Source organism: Nicotiana tomentosiformis, chromosome 5, assembly GCF_000390325.3.
Source record: "Nicotiana tomentosiformis chromosome 5, ASM39032v3, whole genome shotgun sequence".
In the NCBI taxonomy this organism is placed as follows: Eukaryota; Viridiplantae; Streptophyta; class Magnoliopsida; order Solanales; family Solanaceae; genus Nicotiana; species Nicotiana tomentosiformis.
The window spans coordinates 102,755,783-102,776,780 of record NC_090816.1 but is presented as its reverse complement, the minus strand read 5'-3'; the positions used below and the strand labels follow the sequence as shown (position 1 = coordinate 102,776,780).

Genomic DNA, 20,998 nt, shown 5'->3' with positions numbered 1-20,998 from the left:
CATTAGATCCGTATGGTAATTTTGGAACCATGGCAACTGGAATCATCAAGTTTCGACATCTTATAAGTAATTTATGGTCATTTTACTAAGAATTGGCTAGCCAATTATTTTTAGATTAATTACGAAATTGTCACTGAATTCGTATTTAAAAATCTGCACTATTTTCAAATATTTAAACCAACATATCTCCTTCATTATAACGTCAAATGGAGTGATTCAAAAGCCTAACTTGACTGAAATTTTACAAGAAATCTATTGAAAGCATAAAAAGCAAGTTTCGGGATCATTTGTCATGAGAAACGAGATAGAACAGCTGGGCAAAAACATATAATATCGGAGGTTTGTTCATTTGGTCATATTTTGAGTTGGGGAGCTCGAATTTGGGCAATTTTGGAGGCGATTTTTACCACATGAATTGAGGTAAGTGTTCTATACTCAGTTTTGGTTATATTTTATGAATCCATCTTCGTTCTTGATATTTGATTGATGATTTCAAAGTAAAATTTGGGGCGTTTTGTCTAAAAATTTATAAAGTAAATTTTTGAGTTTTTAATATCGATTCGGAGTCGAATTTGAGTGAAACTAGTATGGTTGGACTCGTAATTGAATGAGTTATCAGATTTTATGAGTTTCATCGAATTTTGAGGTACGGGCATGGGTTTGACTTTTTGGTTGACTTTGAGCTTTTGATTAAAGATTCAACCTTTATCGATTGGGTTTGTTTTCTTGGGCACTATTTGATGTATTTGAGTTGCTTTTGGCTAGTTTCGAGCCGTTCGGAGATCGGTACACCCGGGATAGCATTTTTGGAGCATCGTTTGGCTTGCTCGATATTGAATTTGGTTTGTTCGAAGTAAGTAACACTTCTAAACTTGGTGTTGAGGGTATGAACCCTGAATATACGTGTTATGTGTTTGGTGTAAAGGTGACGCACATACTAGGTGATAGGCGTATGGGCGTGCACCGTACGAATTGTGACTCCATTGTTTGTTGTGGTACTGTGTAGTTACCTGATCTTATCTGTAATCATGAAATCTCTACGTACTAGAGCTATTGAGCTGTAATCCATGTTAGAAATCATGTCTAGGCTATATGTTTATCCTGTTGGGACCCACTGAGGTCATTTTTGTTGTTGAGTTATCTGTTTATATTGAAATTACATACTCAGCCATACGCATTCTACATATCATATCTCAGTCTCTATTACCACTGATTGATATATCATATCATTATTTTTGGGCTGATCTTTCATGACATTGTGAGCCCGGGAGATTGTAGAGATTGATGACTGAGTGAGGCCGATGGTCTGTTTGTGAGTGATATTTATGGGAGCGGGCTGCACGCCACAACATGTTATTTTGATTTATGCCATGATTGGCTTATTATAGCGCTTGGGCTGAAGGAGCCCCTCCGGAGTCTGTACACACACCCCCAGTGAGTGCAGGTACCTATCAAGCGCGAGTGGCGAGTGATTGGGAGGATTGAATGTCTGTGAGGACTGAGTGACTGTTAGGAATGAGTGACTGGGAGGACTGGGTGAATTGATACTCTGAGAGTATGCATATGGTTTTATCACTGAGTTGCATCTCATTCTACATGCACACTTGACATACAGGTATAGAGATGCATTTTTCTCATGCTGTATGGTATCACGTCATTCATGACTTCTCACACATATTAACATGTAGGCATAGAGATGTATTTTTCTCGTGCCATTTGAAAATGAAACATTTACCTGTTGAAAGCTTTGGAAAAAATGACAGTTTTTAAACTTACTCACATTTTTGGTATTTTCGGTGGAAGATTTGGGATTTACTGTTATACTTGAAAAGCATGCCTATTTTCCGTAGCTGTGAATGAGTTGAGCATCATATCTCTGAGTTACTTCGTGTATCATTTTATTATATTGTTATGAACTGTTGCTGGTTATTAGAGTTGGACTCTGACCCTTGTCCCAACTCGCCACTACTTTCAACCTAAGGTTAGGTTTGTTACTTATTGAGTACATGGGGTCGATTGTACTCATACTACACTTTTGCACCTTGCGTGCAGATTTTGGATGCTTATATTGCTGCGTACGTCGGGAGTTGGATTTGAAGACGTACCTGCGTTTCGAGTCGTAGCTGCTACTTGTTCTTGGTAGCTTTAGAATCTATTCATGTATATTTCAAACAGATGATGTATTTATTTCATACTAGCTTTGTAAACTCTAAATCTTAGAAGCTCATGATTTGTACTACCAGTCCTTGGGAATTCTTTGTATAGAAGTTCAGTTATATTATCATTACATTTCTCAATAAATCTCATTAATTTTGATAGCTGTTAATTGGCTTACCTAGCGGGTTGGGGTTAGGTGTCATCACGACTAGTTAGATTTTGGGTCATGACACTTTACAATATATTGCAGATGAATTATCTTTTTATGAATTTCAAGTTCATATTATCTTATTCTAGGATCTAGATGTACAATGATCATTCATTCCACGCAACTTTTTTCTCAACTGTTTATCATGTCTCCCCCTCATGTTAGAAAAATTAACTTGCTTCCTCAACTTTTGGAAACCCACCTTTGTGTGCTATGCAATTAATCAAAGTATACACCGCATATTAATAATAATAAAATAGAATTATTTGGTTCCTGACCCTGAACCACTTGATAGGGGAGAATGTAATACACTTTTGTATATAACGTATATCAAACTAATATGGATTACTTTATTCCCATAAACAATAGTTTAGCTATTAAGTGGGGGCACTCGATAAATCATTTTGCTAAACCAACTGTGATGTAAACCAACCTATTAAGATGAACTGTCTTGAATAGAAAATCTGAAAATTATGCTCTAAATTAAATTATTGAGCAAGTTACCTCGCAAACACCAGGTTACGAGTTAATAATAATCACACATGTAACCAATCTCATAGATGCATTTAATGTGGTATACATGGCAGGTGAATGAGCCCACATTTACCTTTGATATTTCCAACATTCATGGGATTCAATTCCAATTTTAGTTGGTCTATTAATTAACGAGAACAAACAACATAAGAGAATTCGTAAAGAACTTTCCGGTTCTTTAACATTTACCCATGTGAATTCTCTTTATTTTTGCACATTATACTTAAAATTGACATAACTAAACTAATTATGCCAACTGAATAAATTATTAATATTGATAAACTTTAGGTTTACACCATGACGTGCGTAATTATCAATAAACTCCAAGTTTATTATGATATGAATTTTTATATCAATAAATTTCTGTTTTATTGTGGCATTCTTTTATTTGTATAGTACAAACTGGAGAATAAAGCGGTTATTTTTTCACATTTATATGACCCCATCACAGGTTGTAGTAATAGAAGATATTAAATTTTTTCTTTATTTATAGTCTCAATATAACCAACCGCTTTCGCGAATACTTTAGTCAATAAGTTTTTTTGAGACTTACTACGACACAATACCTTATTGATAATCAATTTTATTTCTCTTAAATAGTATAATTGGCTATTCCAAAGCTCTCAACTAATATTGTACTTCCACATATTCATCAACATCCATATGGTAAATATCTCTTTCAAGGAGAAAGTTATACCATATGGTCATGATCAAAATTATTATAGTCAAGATATGTTGCTTCCATTACATTTGTCCTATAATAATTTTATTACCATAATATTTGACATATTACAATAGATATGATCAATGACCATTCATGCCATAATATTAAAGGTTTGGACAGTATTTGATTGTAGTTGAGAATAAAGAGGAAGTACTTAAAATTGAGGTTGACAAAGGGTATTTGAAGTTTGCCTTCGGATTTAACTTTTAAATATGATTGAAATTTGTTAGCCATAATCTTACTTCTATTTAACTTGGAATAATTTTAAAATAACTTTTTCTAAACACAAATTCACTGTTTTAAGTTGGAGTTAAAATAATATAATTAAATTGTAGTAAACACTTTTATGAAAATATTTCTTAAATCTATGGATAAGAGTAGCCATAGATGATATAAAACATCGGATTCTGATTTGGTTAAATATACACAATGACTTCTGATTTGTTAAACGAGAACACAACAAAGGGAGGCAAAAAAAAGTGCGTGCAGTCAATGGAATTCAAGAGAGGCAAATCCCCCATTTTGAAATTTTAACCAAATGCACTCCTTTTCTTTTTTTCATGAGAAAGTTTTGAATTTCTCCTTTCCTTTTCCCAAATTTCCAAATATTATTTCATCTTCCCATTAAAAAAACAAGCGTTTGTTTCCATAACACTTGTCAACTCCTGAGCTAAGTTTACTGCCACTTGTCTCACCTTCTTCCTTGTGCACTTCACACCTGGACTTCTCGCACAAAATCTGTCACTCAGCTGCAGTAAAATGCCAAATCCCAAAAGGAAAGCCGAGTTGAAGAAACCCCAAATGAAGAAATGCGACATTGGTAATACATACCTAAGGGAAATTTCCATCAGTATCAACAATTAGTCGCAGCCACTGATCATTTCATTCACATGGAGGAAAAAGATGAGCTTGAGGAAAAGGCACAAGAGGAAGAAGAAGAATATGTTGATGACAATAATGATTATGAAATCAAGAACAATTTACCAGTCCAAAACTCATCATCCATAAGTTGGTTCACAAAAATGATATCTTTACAAGTAGAGATCTTCACCACTATCTTAGTTTCTCTAGTTTCCCCCATTTTCTATATCCTCTCTTTTGTATCTGACTTCAACTTCCTCCGCCCTGAAGAAACTGAAAAGAACGTAGCTGTAGCTGTAAATGCTGCTGCTACAGTCCCTTCAAAGGTAGTACATGGAAGTACTCTGCTGCTCAAGAAATTTGGTGTTGGAATTCTTGGAGCTGCTTATGTTGGAATGGTTTTGACAACGTTGTTGATTTTGTCGGGGGTTTTGGGATTTGGGTTAGTGAGAATGTGGGCTGAAGAGCCTGTGGTATTGAGAGAGCAGCTCTATTTTGATTATGCAGATATTCATCCAAAAGCTGTGTTTTCTTTTGCTGAATATGGTGTGGAGAATTATAATCATAATTTTATGATGATGAAGCAGAAGAAGAATTTTGGTGTGCCAGTTGGACATACAATGTATGTTTCTTTGTTTCTACTGATGCCTGAATCTGATTTCAACAGAGATATTGGTGTTTTCCAGGTATAATATTGGATGAACATTCATTCGATTTGTGAGTAGGATACAAACTTGATAATATTACTCAATAGCCTATCAAACAAACATGTGTAGTTTCTTGATGATGGACTAAAGATTGTTCCAATGTCTTGAGAGTCATTACACTTGAATCATGAGTGGGAAAAAAGTGATATTGAAGTCCATAAATGTTAAATTGATATAATGAATGACTACTCGTTGGTTATAGGAAGGAAATCAGGGATCATTGTCATAGTTTAGAAACTTTACGCTCTGGATTTTTTTCGCACTTATAGCTAAGTGCTGTTATGGAGAACATATATTATAATATAGCCTAAAAATTAGTTCCATAAAAAACTTTGACTTTTATAGTGAATAGTTATTATATAGTGTATTAACTTTTCTTTTCAATACTCTTCCATTAAAGGATGTGGAGTCAAAGTATTGGACATTGTTAGGTACTCAATGCACATCAATTTTTGGTTAGCTTTATTTATGTCACTAGCAATGAGTCTATTGACAGTGTTAACAATAGTAAATTTCGTATGATAGGCTTTAATTGAGAACCTGGTAAAAAAAATAATCAACTTGTTATCACATATTAACTTACACTAACAGTGAAAGACAATTATATACTATCGGGAGTGCGTTTTCCCAATAGCAATAACACAGTTAAATTCTTGAAAAGATTAAATTCCTCTTCTAGGTGCATGTATTAAGGTCATATACGCGTAATTAAGTTATTCCGCTGTTATTATCTGTAGAATACTTCAAATCTGTATTTTCATTACATTAGATGTGGAAGTATCAATTGCCTATCTCTCTAGCTAAAGAACAAAAGAGCTGTCAAACATCTAACATTACTTTAGGTATTCATAACTCTCTTATCAGTTGGTTTCAGAAGCGTTATCAGCCGAGGGGATCATAATGGCAAGATCAAGTCATCCATGTATGTTGCGATTCAGAAGCCTGCCAATCCGTCTCATGAGAGAATTTATAATGAGTGTGCCCCTTGTACTTGGACTTACAGCTGAAACACAAAGGATGATCATTCCAATGTTAAAGCACAAGGAAGGTACTCCGAGGACAGAGGCAATCAGAATAACTATGATACCTCGAGCTGGAACTTTAGCCCTGCCCCAGCTTTATCAATCGGAGATCATATTGAAGTCTCATCCTCCTTGGTATAAAGACTTGGCGTACAAGTGGAAATGGACATTCTCAGTTTGGACCTCGATGTATATGTTCATTACTCTGCTCATAATTCTCCTCAACTGGTGTAGACCGCTCGTATTTCCAGTGATCGCAACAAGCTTTAGGACACACGTTGATGAGAATTTAATAGTCGAAGCATCGGAAGAACCACAAGAGAAAGCTCGAGAAGAAAGTGATGTGTCGGAGTCAGTAAGAAGATTGCGCCAGAGCAGAAGAAAGAGGAAGGCAATGCTTCAACAGAGTGTCTCGCCAGAGTTGGCGGATGATTCTGCATCAAGCATTTCTGTGACTAGGGAGGATACAGCTGAGTCAAGCGAGTAACATGCCAGGAGTTGAAGATTTTTAGAAGTGAAACTCAAGGATAGACTGCTCGTTATAGCATTAGTTACAAGACAGAGTGCTGTTTAAGTAGTTGTTTAGGCTTTATCATACATACCTGGATCTTGTTCTGTTCGACAGTCAAGTTTTTCTTATAGATTTAAATTTACAAGGTCAATTTTGGACACAATCAGGACATTTTGCTGAACTAATTGCACACTCAGAGTTGCAAACGCTTACTTTATCTCTTGTAATTTACATGACTTAAAAACATGTACTCATCAGTATCGTGCTTTTTCATCAATATTTATTGGTACATAAGTATACGAAAGATCTCAAAATTTCTGTCGCTTTTAAAAACTGTCTTCCCGAGGGATGCGTTCTAGACAACAACAACAATCCAGTATAATCCCACTAATGGGGTCTGGGGAGGGTAGTTTGTACGCAGACCTTACCTCTACCCTAGGGTAGAGAGGCTGTTTTCGATAGACCCTTGGCTCCCTCCCTCCAAGAACTCCCCACATTGCTCTTGGGTGACTCGAACTCACAACCTCTTGGTTGGAAGCAGAGGGTGATCACCACTAGAGCAACCAAGAACACCAATCCGGTATAATATTAAAGTTGCAAGCACCAAACAAGAAGCTATCTTATTGAGTTTCGACAGAAAGCCACAGCTATGTTACAAGGTACAATCAGTCAAAAAAATACCTCCTTCAAATTCTACAAAAAGCAACAAACATACTGCAGAAATATGCCTTCAGAAAATCACAACTGAAGTTATTGGTTTATAGGGAAAGAACTAAGATGGTCCAACCAGATCGCAAGGCAGCTCCTTTTAAGTCAATTTGTGGATGGTTTTCATATCTATGACTTCCTCGAGGGTTCCCTTCTCAAGATGATCCCACCACTTGAACAAGAAGTTGTCAACTACAAGTCTGAACCAAGGGGATAGCTTCAGACCTTCCTCTCCAGCATCTGCTTTCCTCAGGAGCTCTTTCAGTTGTTCTCGGTTCACGTATTTAACATCAGCAACTTCATCCGGGTTCGGTTTCATGTTAACTTCACGGACCGTGAATAGAAGATAATCAACTGCAACAGTAGACAAGGATCAGCTACCAGTTATAGCTATATCTACAATACAAATGCCAATTGTACAGTAAACACTTAATCTCAAGATACGGTCAAAGCTGGGCATGAGATCAAAGGCAAGCAGCACATGTCTGTTATAATCAAAATTGCATGTAACGAACAGAACCAGTTTCCAGGCTAGAACTGTAAGATAAAAATAACGAAGATTGAGTTATTACGTTCATGTTCTCCCCACTTCCCATCGGATGGAGCTTTATAAAGTATACGACCCAATGGGGTGAACTGGTCAACTGGGACATCTTCAGCAGGAATGCCCAATTCGTCAAGAAGCTTCCTTTGTGCAGCATTTCTTACCCCTGGCAGTTGACGATACAGAGTGAGGTGAAGAAGAAAACGTGGTTGTAATTAGACATTTTAGCTAAGCAGAAAATATACCAAGAACATTCTCCTCAATGAGCTCAGACTCTCGGTAGAGTGGATGGCTGCAGCAGGTGTTAGTCCATACCAAAGGAAAGGTCACCTTTGTTGCTGATCGTTGCTGTACATAGAATAAGACAGTATATATTAAGTGCTTCATCATTCAGAGTTATAAAATTACGCATACAACCCAAGAATTAAGATACATCTACTGTAAACCAGTTCTACAGCTTAGTCAATTAGTTTGATAGGTTATCTAAATACTAAGATGGAATCATACTGGACACTCCCACCATTTCACCCACAGAACAATTCGACAAGTTACATCTATCAGCCATTTCAGAGAAAATTTGTCAAACCTAAAGGCAAAATTCAGCGAATTATTTTTACCACCCACCTGAAGAAGCAATTCATATTTTGAGTTAAACAGAAATACACTGAAAGCTCTATGCAGCAAATTTTCAGCTTCGATCTTTTCCATTAAATGACCTGCAATTATGGATTATTAGCTATATATAATATGAGAGAACCTTTGGTAACAAATTTAAGATAATGGTCACTTGAAAAATGCATCTCACAACATAAATATATTACCCAAAAATGAAAAACATAAAGAAAAAAGAAAAGGCAGTCTCAAATGCGTCCAGAGATCAAATACAAAAAGAAAGGAATTACAAGAAAGTTGTCCATCTAATTTCAAGTTTTCAACACAAAAGACATAAGAAAGTTCACAGCACATGAGAACATGCCAAAAATCATTGTCTAATTCAGATGAGGGACAATACCATCACATATACAATATCCTAATCAAATAGAAGAGGTACTGGTCGTTTGTAGATTAAGGATTTTCAAAAGGATAATTACATTGTAGTTGAACATCTTTCATTCTCTTGAATAAGTAATTAAAATATCCGATGTAGGAATGCACTTGAAGCACTTCACTTTTTTATCCACAGTGTTGAGAGAAATGCTGGGCAAAGAAACAACGAATAATTCTTTACACAAGCCTTAGAGGGTGCTTGGGTACCCCAAGAATACTTCTTGACAAGCTTTAAAGCATATTTTTGGCATATTGTGGTGTTTGGTAAGCACCGAAAGTGCTCCTACGCCAAGTGCTTTTAAACCAAAACACGACAAAAGCCATAAGTTGGGCACGACCAGCTTGTGACTTTTCAGCTTAAAAACTCTTGGAGAAGCATTTTACTTAGTAATCCTCACACTTCCAGGGAGGAGTTAGGGCTTTTATTAGTGTAGCGAAGAGTATTTTGGGAATTATAGGAGAACGTGAGGGATAACAAAGTAAAATGCTCAATCAAACTCAAAGATCTTTTAAGCTAAAAAGCCATAAGTTGGGGTGGTCCAACTTACCAACTTATGGCTTTTGGCTTAAAAGCACTTGTTTTGTCTACTAAACACCAAAATAAGCCAAGAAGTGCTTAAAAACTAGTTTGACCAACTTCTAAACTTATCCAAGCATCTTCCTACTTCCTACTTCCTCCTTCCTTTCCGGTCAAGAAGGGTTTCAACACACTAAATTAAAGTTTGCATATTCCTCCAGTAATTCGTTAACAACAACAAAAGGGTAGTTTGTACGCAGACCTTACCTCTACCCTGGGGTAGAGAGGCTGTTTCCGATAGACCCTCGGCTCCCTTCCCTCCAAGAACTCCCCACCTTGCTCTTGGGGTGACTCGAACTCACAACCTCTTGGTTGGAAGTGGAGGGTGCTCACCACTAGAGCAACCCACTCTTGTCTCCGGTAATTCTTTAATAGACATTGGAAATACCCCTATCCTTTTTTTATGGGTAGAAATACCCATATCCTCCTTTTTTTACTTCCCTCCACCTCCTTTGTACACCTAATTGAGCAAAATGTAAGTTGTCACAAAGTTATATAGCCAAGATCACTTCTGCGGAAGTTTTCATTCTCTCTCACACACATGAACAAAACCAAAACTATATGGAAGATAATTGAAATTGAGACAAATAAATAAAATACTATTTTTGTCAATTCCAGCTCATCATATAACAGGAGTCCCTACCCCAACTTCTCCAAATCCCTCCAACACTAACCCATAAAAAGACGAGGATATTAATGAAAGAAACTATTTTTAAATATGACACTGAATTTTTTGCCACTGACTTATCACTATGCTTCTAACCAACGTATTGTGCACTTCATTATAGATGTGTCAAATTACTAACGTACTTAATGTTGAATGTAAATTGGAACAGGCAATAGGTGCATAGTGACTAACTTAATCAACATTAGCTATGATATTTTAATTTATTTCTTATAAGTGAACTACCAACATAACTCTGCTTGTGTGAACTTGCTCACATTGCCGGTCCTAAGCCCGAATAAAGGAGGGTTGCGGTAGGCTGACAGTCAGCATAAAGCTTGCCAATTCATGATGAATCCTCAAGTGAACTACCAACATGTGGAAGCATATTAACAACAATCTGGTCAAAGGGGCATAAAATCGCGCCTCCCCTCTTGCTTTAAAGACAACAATGACTAAACTTTGGAGAATAAGCAAATTAATTCTGGTAGGCCATAAGGTTCTTGGTGGATAGATGTAAGAGGTACTTCCAGAACAATGATACCAGAATAACTTAAGGGACGTAAGGTTTTAAACATCCTTTTGAAAGGGTATATTCGTTTTTCTAATGCGAAAAACATGTATATTGGTAGACATGACAACATATTACGACAAAATATTAGCATGTCGTACTCTATCAGTAGTACTAAAAGCTCCCAGGTACTCGAAGACTTTGTTTGTGCATGAGGCATTAAAATGGAAGATGGTGGAAAAGCAAAAGGAGAGATGAGAAAATGGTCGTTGAGACAGACCTAACGGAAGCATCACTTAGCTAACATTTCCTTCAACTTATCCCGGCTGAGTTGAATTAAACATATCACTCTCTTACTATTACTGGCTAAAAGCAAGATAGTTATCACCCTTTAAACCTTTGTTGTTACTGTCACTGTTTACTTGCCAGCAGATAAATAACCATAGTCCTTAATTTATTAAAAATGTGAACAAGGCAGGCAAAGATGCATACTTTTCCTCTTCACCAGTCTCCATTTCTCATTTTTTTCTATTAGCTTAAGCAAGCATGAGGAATTTGATTGCTAACCCCTTTATAAGCTAAAGTTCCGATCTCTTGGGCTTCTCACTCCAATCAAAATTAAGACAGGAGTGCCAGCTAGAACTTACAAGTCTTTCAGATTTAAGAAACCAAAATGTTATTTTTGATTTTTCCTGTCTCCACCTAATTATTTTTTCTTCGAGGCGCATTTTACATAAACATGGGTTTCCAAGTTTATCTCCCTGTCATTGTTACCATATATGTAAAGATCTCTCTCTCTTTTCTCTGTGTTGTTTTTTTTCCTCGTATTGAATTTTCTTTACTAAGTTCTACAGTTCTCTTTTTGGGTTGTTAAGCTTCTGGATGAACAGTCCACAATCATTTCAGCAAATATTTCAAGAAAAGAGACCCACTAAATCTGATTGCTGTTTCCTTGTAGCAATTGTAATATTGTGTTTGAGGTGGAGAAGATTGGACCTGGCTAATTTGGAGAACAGTCTGATGAATTATGGAGATATCTTTTTAAGAAAATGCATTACTTGTTTCAACAAAACAGCTTGCATTAGGTAACCACTATAGAATAAGCATGAAGATCACTGTCATCTTGTTGGGGAGATGGACGCCAATGTTCTTGGACAAAAGAATGCAAAAACAGATTAACGGTTTAGATTGAATCATAGGACGTTCATTCCAATTACAATTAGAGTGCTCCCTAGAGATCATAACTCTTAGAAGCTGTCAGGGAAAAAAGTTAAATTTCTAGCTAGGTCACCATACCAAGTTAAGCCACATGCAATCTAGTTTATCAGATAGCTAAAAATAAGAAGACGGCCCAAGAATTACTTAACATGGCTCAATTAAGAAGTGCATCACCAGTATCAATTCAGGTAACATTCACCAAGACAGTTAATGAGAAAAAGATTGTCCAAAAACAAAATTAAGTGAAGGTCTCCACGAAATATCTGCAGAATAACAAAAGATGTATTTCCACAATAAGCAATTTGATATGCACATAGTAGTAATTTTCGGAAAGGTGCTATCACCTAGAGAGCAGAGAGCAACGAGGATAACAACCTCACATTTAAGGGTAACAAGATATTGAAATCTGCCTCATGTCTTATCTCAAATACAATTCTAGAACTTTTAACCATCAGACTCCCTTGATAGTATTGAGGTAAGATAATATACGGCAAAGGGCCAAATATACCCCTGTACTTTCGAAAATGGTCTAAGAATACCCCTCGTTATACTATTGGGCTATATATACCCTTCCCGTCATACTTTGGAACAAATATACCCTTATTTTGGATGGAGTGCCACGTGGCAGCACAAGATGAAAACGACCCATTTCTTTTTTTTTTTACCCGATCCGTTTTAAAAAACCCACCACCCGACCCGTTTTAAAATCCAGTTTTTTAAAGCATATATTTTGTAAAAACTGAATTATTTTTTTTGTAAAAACTGGAAAAAAAAAAAGGAATTTGCAAAATATATATTTTAAGTCTTTTCAGTTTTTTAAAGTATTCTTTTTTGTAAAAACTGAATTTTTTTTTTTTTTTAAAATGCTTTAAAAACTGAAAAATATATATTTTGTAAAAGCTGAAAAAAAAAAAAAGGAATTTGCAAAATATATATTTTTCAGTTTTTTAAGTTTTTAAAAGTATTTTTTTTGTAAAAACTGAAAAAAAAAAGATTTAGCAAAATATTTTCAGTTTTTTTTTTAAAAGATTAATGCATATGTAGTCCACTGCTTTAGGAGAGTCTTTTTTTTAAAGCATTTTTTTTTTTCAGTTTTTACAAAAAAAATACTTAAAAAAAACTGAAAAGACTTAAAAATATATATTTTGAAAATTCCTTTTTTTTCCAGTTTTTACAAAAAGAAAAATCCAGATTTTACAAAATATATGCTTTAAAAAAACTGAATTTTAAAACGGGTCGGGTGGTGTGTTTTTTAAAACGGATCGGGTAAAAAAAATGGGTCATTTTCATTTGGTGCTGACACGTGTCACTCCATCCAAAATAAGGATATATTTGCTCCAAAGCATGATGGGAAGGGTATGTATAGCACAATAGTATAACAATAGTTATTATTAGACCATTTTCGAAAGTACAAGGGTATATTTGGTCCTTTTCCGGATAATATAACATTAAGAGCAAAACACAGAAAAATCAAAGCAATCAAAAGGAACTATAGCCAGTCTGGCAAATACATTTCGAAAGAGGTAAGACAATATTGCATTAAGAGCAATACACAGAAACATCGAAGCACAACTTACAATTGTACTTGGTATCATGACCAACAACACGATCATTCTCATCCACCAGAATACATCTGCAAGAGTCAAAACGTGGAAAACGTGTTAAACTTAGCAAAAAAGGGGGCTGGAAAATGGTTGCACCAGTAAGTACATAGATCCAGATTAAAAAAGCATTTGCTAGAAAGCAGATAATAGAACTGCTTTTCTAAATAATTTCGTCAAACACCTGGTGGTAAAAATTCTAGAAAACAAGCAATTTAGCAAGTATCACAAGATTATTTAGACTTTCATATCCCAGGGTTTAGATATAATTAAAAAAAAAACATTTACAACATTCACCTAATCCTGTATCGTAGAAAATTAATTTTTTCATCTTATCTTTCAATAACAGGAGGAGCTTAGAAATTATGTTTCCTTAATTTGGGAAAAATAGTATAACCAAAATGATCAAATGAGGGATTAAGAAAAGAGAACAGACTCGTCTTCAAACATGAGACGGCGCTGAACAGCGTCCATGTTAGCGTCAGCCATTCTTGTAGCACTAGAAGAGGAATAGCAGCGGAGAGAGGCAGCTCTTCTATGGCTTTTAAGAAGAGAGGATTTGGATATGGATACTTTTGAACGACAAGTTATAGGGGAGGCTGCGATGAACCTCCGCCAGATTTGAAAAGAAGGCGCAGTTGTCAGCGACATCTGGGACTTCTCCCTATCAACTGTTTTCTCTCCTCTTCTTCTGCTTTTCCCCTTATATTTTATTTCATTTTAATTCCCTCTCTTGGATTTTCTTCTTGTAATCACTAGCTCAAGGGAAAAATACCCCTACCTAATTGTGGTTTCAAGTCCAAAATTTTGCTAACCAATAAAAGAATTTTGGTTGGTATTAAATTAAAGTGTGATGCGTCGCATTTTTTTTTTTACATTTTGCCGACAAAATTGGTACCTTCACTCTTGGATTAGCTAGGTTTTTTATAATAGTGAAACTGAATTCTAAAAATTGTACTTTTAAATAACAATTCTTTCTTTTTAGTTGTTTGAAGGCAACAAATATTTATTTAACAACTAAGTCAAGACAAAGTTATATTTGGAAAACATATCTTATCTCTAAGTTCTCACGTTACACGAATTATATAAAATAAAGTTACTCGACCAAAAGAGTGAGCTCGTTACTGACATCTCGAGTAACGCTACTAACTTGTATTGCAACATTAAAAGTGTTAGGTAAGAAGACACTTTAAGCAAGGATATAACATAAAATTGGGAAAAGGCAATAATAAATATTTTTGGGATGGTCACTTGAATTTACTAACATTTCCTATATCCATCGTGGAAAAACGAACTTCTATAAAATGCAAACGTTAATCAGATAGTGTCTGTTTGTTCGTTTGTTTTACATTAATTGTGGTTAGATGGATGTCCACATGTTTCCTCTTGAATAGAAATGACAAGAAGTGCCATTTTTTTGTGTGATTTTGATTGGAAGAACTTACTTACTAGGTTACAAATTTTTCAAATGGCTGAACTAGTATCTCTACCTAACCTAGAAATTCAATTACAGGTAAAACCGAGCTCACTGCATGACTCGACTTCCCCCCGGTGAGCCAAGCGAAGCAGGAACGTGACCATAATGAATCAGAGTGAGAACGAAGAACTTCTCGTATCAGGGCTCGGGCAAACACCTGCCCTCGGGGATATTAGGGCCATATCCTCGAGGTCTGATTTAAGGATTGAGACTTCGGAAAGCATTACCAAGCAGCTGCACACGACTAACAAATGGCCGTGATATCTGTGCCTAACCGAATATCACAGCGCGAATCTCGGCTCGTATCGGCGAAAAATCAGTGATCGTCGAAACGGAAGATCTTTACCTTTTTTAGAATTGTACTTAGGGTAAAAACTCCTTACTATATAAAGTGGAAAGCTTATTATTCATAGAGGATATTGTAACGCGCGTATCAAGGCAATATACTCTTATTTTCTTCTATTATTCAGAGTTCTTATTTTCTCTATTATTCAAAGTTCTTACTTTTGTTCATCAGTTCTTCATTAGTGTGAGCCCGGGATCGAAGACATGCATTTCATTAAGCTGTTACTGAGTCCGGGGTCACTCCCCTTAATTGGTTTGATAATTTATTACGTTCTTTATCTGTTTAATCTAACATTTTTTATCATTTGTATTGAATTAATCCGCATATATTAAAACCATATATAAATTCAATTATTATCCGTTTTTTTTTTTTTTAGGTAAACACCATCCTATTTTACAATTTTCAGTTATTTTCAGCCAATAATTCCTCCGTGAAAGCAAATTATTTTTGTATGGCTACACTAGAAAAGCAAAAAGTAAGATAGTAAGAGAAAAATAGATAATATTTGACATAAATCAAAGGTGTTTTAATTTGAGTTTGTGCAAATTTTAATGAATCGTTAGTCCTAACTTGTCTGGGATTCTGGCTTTACAACAATGTCTTTCCTTGTTCTTTTCGATCAGACAAAAAAGCTTTTAACAAATCATTTTTCCACATGAGAAATTATTCCTTTCTTCTCCTTTTTTTTTTTTTTTTGGGGATAGGAAGAAGAAGATGATCCCCAACAACCCCCTTCTCGCATTATTAAGGTGTATTTCGATCATATTGCAAGTTTATAATCCAAATTTTTTTAAATGTTTAACTTATATATATCACCAGTATAACAATAATTTTACACTATCAGTTCATCCAAAATAGATTTAATAGCATATAAAATCTTCACAATATCAATTGTATATAAATAAAATTACTTTTTAGTTATAATAGTAGACATTAGAAAGTTACATCACAGACACATAGGGATAGGGATAGGGAAAAGGCTACTGCAAGATTTCATAAGCTGCTTTAGTAATCACTTTTAAGAGTACACCAAAATTAAAGGTTGCTCTTATGTGCAAATTCAAGTCAAATTATTGGACCTTCTCATAGTACTTCAAAGTCTACATAAGAAATATATGTAACGTATTCAAGAAAATGGACGTTTAGTACCATTTTAAATCAAATAATTCGGAATCCATAGTAAATTAGTGATGAATATAGAACATATTTCTTGCTGTTACGTTACTACTGACCTTTGTTTGATTTTTTACTTTGTCATTCCTATTCTTAGTAATTGCCCGAGAATAAAGTCCTCTTTGATAAAAATCGCTAGAATTGCTCTTTTATATAGCGGGGCTTCTACTACATGAATCTTGATTAGCTAAGCAGTTGATAAATTATATAATGTCCTAACCAAGTAAAGCCACACGTGACACCACCAAGGTCTAAAGATGCAGGCTTTTCTTATCAACCATGTTGACTGAACTGAGTTTCTATTTCTACGTCCGAAATGGTGCATGTGAATTTTAATAAATTTATTAGAAGATGATCAGCAAATTGACTTTGGCCAAAAAAACAAAAAGAAAAACAACACTATTGTCTTTCGAAAATAGTCGTTTTATTTTCTTGTCTTTTCATAATAATCTTCTTTTTTTTTTTGGAAGGTGGAAAAAATAAATTCCCTTTCCCAAAAGATCAGTTTAGAAATTTGTAGCGGTACTAGCTAATTAATATCAATCAACAATGGATTATAATCCTAATCGGGTAAGGATACGACCCCTAATTACTTACGAGATCCAATCCTAATCTAGGGTACTACTTGTTACATGATCTTGGTCGCTAACATAATTAATGACATTAATTATTTGTGAGGCTAGCAAAACGGAACTAGCTGCTGCTTGTGAGGTATATAAAGAGATCGATAGTGTTTAATTATGCAGCAGTAATTTAGTTCTAATATAAAAGTATTTTTAAAATACCTGTATTTTGTATCCTTTCCTATGAAAAGCACTACAAGTTTATCAAATGACTTGCTAAAATGTCGCTTGACTCCCTCTGTTTCTGTTTGAATCATAAAAACCTATAGATATAAATTGTTGTCTAATAAGTATGGATTAGTTAAGGCTTGAACTTCCACTAATATTACTGGACAGAGGTGGAGGGAGGGTAGAAATTATGGGTTCGGCCGAACCCAGTAACTTTAATACAAACCATGTTTTGCCTTAAGAAATTTATTAATATTTATAAATTATTAATTTAAAATTCAATAATTTAAAAGATTTAAAATCTCGAACCCATATATTTCAAATTCAGCCTCAATTATAAGAACTTATAATATATCAGGCCTGTGGACTGCACATGCATTTGGGTGTAGAAAGCAATTCATGCGAGTAGAAAAGGATCTAGCCTAGCATGTGCCAAAACAGCATGGTCCACAGATGCAACCTTATTAACTAGTACCTAATTCATTGTACGAATGCAGTTTATGAGTCTTCAATTAAATACCATCTCTTTTTGTTTCTCATTTGTTATTTGAGCCCGATTAAATTTGAATTTACGTTGAAAAGTTTCACATTAGAGATGAAGCACTCCTGAATAAAAGCGGAAATAGAATCACTCGATCTAGTGGTATTCTTTAATCCTTTTTATCGGATTCATGATGAGTAAACTCGGTAACAAGATAAATAAAATATTTCACATCAAAAGGTTTTCTATTCCTAAAGTTAACCTCTGATTAAAAATAGTGAGATCCCAACGAGAAGCAGATCTACCCGGAGTATTATGTGTGCTTAAGCACCCATTGCCTTTAATCAAATTTAATAGATTTATATAGGCAATTATAAATTTTAAAAAAAAGTACTGAGTGAGCACTCACAATTAAACTTTTTTTTCTCTTCTTATAGAATTATTTTGGGCAAGCACATGTGACTTTAAAATCTTAAATAGAATTACTGAGCCCAACAATTCTAACACGCTTCCGACAATGTATCCTTTAATATTAGATTGTAGTCATAGCTGCTTCATTGATGAATGACCTAATCAACCAAGCATGCCACAACCACCGTTGTCCAAAAATGCAAGCTTTAATTAATAGTCAATTCTGTCAACTGAGTTTTCAAGTCCAAAATGGCGAGTTCTAAATAATTACTTTAGAATGTAACTACCGCAGCAAATTGATTGCCACTTATAAGTTTGGCCTTCACGCGACTTCTTTTCCTAAACATCAGTTCAACCTCTAATTATGGCCTTTTTATGCCTAATATCTACTTTAGAAGATTCGTTCTTTTATAAAAAAATTAAGCCATCATTTTCTCCTCCTCCTTTAGCCCCCCCCCCCCCCCCCCCCCCCCCCCACAAAAAAAAAAAAAACGCGCGCACACACACACAACTCAACCTATGTATAAGTTCAATAAGTAAATACTATTGTAGACTGCCATTTTGGACTCCCATTTTGTATGTAATCAGACTAAGTCGTTGTAATATGTTATCCTTTTATAAGCGAAAAAAGAAAATAAGTTCTTATTTACCCGTAAAACGGTATAGTTGAATTTATACGTGGTTTATAGACAAGTGAATTGATTTGATTCCAAAATGATAAATAAATTAAACAAGAATGTAAGACTTAGCGTCAAAATCGAGACAAAACAGTAGAAATCCTAGTTCCGGGAGCAGAGCTTCCGGAGGCAGTAGTAACAATATTAATAAGCAAGAAGATAAAATATTATTGAGCTTTTGAACGGAGTATGGTATGAACTTGTCAAAAAATTCGTGTCCTTTACAATAATAGTTGAGCTCACTATTTATAATTGCACCTAGGGAACAAGGTACTAGGATCAAGCCCCTCTTTAATGACAATTATGAAGGTCATTGAAGAAAGTGTAACGGTAGGCAGTGAATGCCATATTCTCTGTAATGGACTATGTACTTAATGCTATAGAATATTCTCTATTAAATGCTACCGGGTGGCAGATATTTAATTCGCCTTTATGAACATCATTCCCTTCGGGAACAAACGAGATCGTTGCCTTCAGACCTGATTGCCTTCTGTCTTCAGCTCCACATCATGCGAGCATTTAATATGAATATATTTTACCCTATACATATAGTTCCCCCGCTTTCCGATGGCATAACCTTGTGTCGCCGGGAAGTTGGTAAAGATATCTTTCTTAGCGGAAAATTCTCTGATCCCCTCTGAAAAGTTTTTGACGGTTGATTAGACACACGTCTCTCCGCATTTAATGCCCCCAAAACGCATCATCCCATGATTCAACAACTCTTTTGCCGGTTATCGAGGTAATTATGACCACGATTTTAGCAGCCTATTCTTTTACTTATACGCATCAATATTCTCCTTTTACACTTCATAATTTTCCAAAGTCTCTCAAACTTTCTTTACTCAACTCACACTTATTTTCCACTTCCTCTAATCTTCTTCTTCAAAGAAAAAATCCTTATTCTCTTATGATAACAATGACCTCCTCTTCTAGAAATTCAAGTGCTTCGAAGAACAAAGAAAATGCTGATGATGATGCTACTCCCATGGTGAGCACCATCATTCCCAGAAAGCTTATTGCAACTAAGGACTTTGAAGAGAAGTACTCTTCTGCAAACCCTCGAACATGGGCTGTTGGCATATATCCCTCTTCCATCCGCTCTTCTAGCATCCTTGTTGTGAATAAAGATTGTGGTTGTCAAGATTTAAACATCATCTCTCCTGACTTGAGGGAGCTGGTAACCTTCTACAAGAAGGGTTTTACGTATGTTTATACGTATCCTTTTACTTTGGGGCCGTTCTCATTGAGCAGGGGGCTTGACTTCGTTATCTTAGAGTTTCGCCTTCGTTACCAAGTCTGCTTGGCACATGTGAGCCCTTCTGTGTAGCAGACTATTGCTTGTCTTCGGCGTCTATGCCAGGAGACGGGAGAAGAGCTATCCCTGGCTCGACTGATGAACCTTTATTTCCCCAAGATTTTTCGCTGGGGAATGATAAATTTCAGCAAATGTGGCCACCATGCTTTACTAACCAGCATGGATGATGACAACGACCGCAGATGGATGAAGCGGTTCATTGTAGTTGCCACCAGAGACATCATTCCGACCACAACTCTATCATTTCCTGAATTATGGAACCGTACTCGTAAGTTCATCGTTTGTTTTTTCTTCTAGTTAAAGATTTTCTCATGTTTTTACTGATCCTTCTTCTTTCACTATTTCAGCAACTCGGTGGACACTACCTAGGGTTGAAGACTTGGACCAGTGGGTCGAGAAGATTCTGGATGTCACTACGCCTGGGACCCGCAAGTGGAAAGAATTAGCCCTTAAATATGGGTGGAAGGCCAAAAAATATGGTAGGATAAACTTATCTTGTTTTTACTTCTTGTATAGGAAAATTAGTTAACCTTTCTTTCCTGTTGAATTCAGGTCTTCCGCAGGGCTCTGTTACCGCCCCCGAGGAGGACGTTTTGGCTGATTCGGCTGATCAGGCTGATTCTGCAAGGTTGCTGTAAGAGGTTTTTACCCGAACGGGTGTCACCGGGCCTTCTACCAGTGCAAGTGTTTCTTCTCAGTGTCCCCGACCGGAGAACAAGCAACAAAAAAGGCG

General features: G+C 35.6%; 2 protein-coding genes across 2 annotated transcripts; one reads left to right on the top strand and one right to left on the bottom strand.

Annotated features, from left to right (window-relative positions):
* The first annotated feature begins 4,359 nt into the window (after window positions 1–4,359).
* On the top strand, window positions 4,360–7,001 carry LOC104112272 (seipin-1). Its single transcript, XM_009622142.4, has 2 exons — window positions 4,360–5,170; window positions 6,056–7,001. The coding sequence occupies exons 1-2, from the start codon at window positions 4,514–4,516 to the stop codon at window positions 6,698–6,700; spliced, it is 1,302 nt and encodes a 433-aa protein (XP_009620437.1). The 5' UTR covers window positions 4,360–4,513; the 3' UTR covers window positions 6,701–7,001.
* A 317-nt stretch (window positions 7,002–7,318) lies between these two features.
* Window positions 7,319–14,483, bottom strand: LOC104112270 (isopentenyl-diphosphate Delta-isomerase I-like). Its single transcript, XM_009622141.4, has 6 exons — window positions 14,031–14,483; window positions 13,571–13,626; window positions 8,601–8,692; window positions 8,222–8,324; window positions 8,005–8,142; window positions 7,319–7,786 (listed from the first exon to the last, which is right to left on the bottom strand). The coding sequence occupies exons 1-6, from the start codon at window positions 14,243–14,245 to the stop codon at window positions 7,533–7,535; spliced, it is 858 nt and encodes a 285-aa protein (XP_009620436.1). The 5' UTR covers window positions 14,246–14,483; the 3' UTR covers window positions 7,319–7,532.
* Window positions 14,484–20,998: the final 6,515 nt, after the last annotated feature.

What these genes read in the sequence shown, in the direction of transcription:
- LOC104112272 (XM_009622142.4), top strand. Translation starts at nt 4,514, where the DNA reads ATGGAGGAAAAAGATGAGCTTGAGGAAAAGGCACAAGAGGAAGAAGAA. An exon ending in GAGATATTGGTGTTTTCCAG is followed by an intron (nt 5,171 to 6,055) that starts GTATAATATTGG and finishes CTCTCTTATCAG; the next exon opens with TTGGTTTCAGAAGCGTTATC.
- LOC104112270 (XM_009622141.4), bottom strand. Translation starts at nt 14,245, where the DNA reads ATGTCGCTGACAACTGCGCCTTCTTTTCAAATCTGGCGGAGGTTCATC. An exon ending in CGTCTCATGTTTGAAGACGA is followed by an intron (nt 13,627 to 14,030) that starts GTCTGTTCTCTT and finishes TGACTCTTGCAG; the next exon opens with ATGTATTCTGGTGGATGAGA. An exon ending in CATTGAGGAGAATGTTCTTG is followed by an intron (nt 8,143 to 8,221) that starts GTATATTTTCTG and finishes GTCAACTGCCAG; the next exon opens with GGGTAAGAAATGCTGCACAA.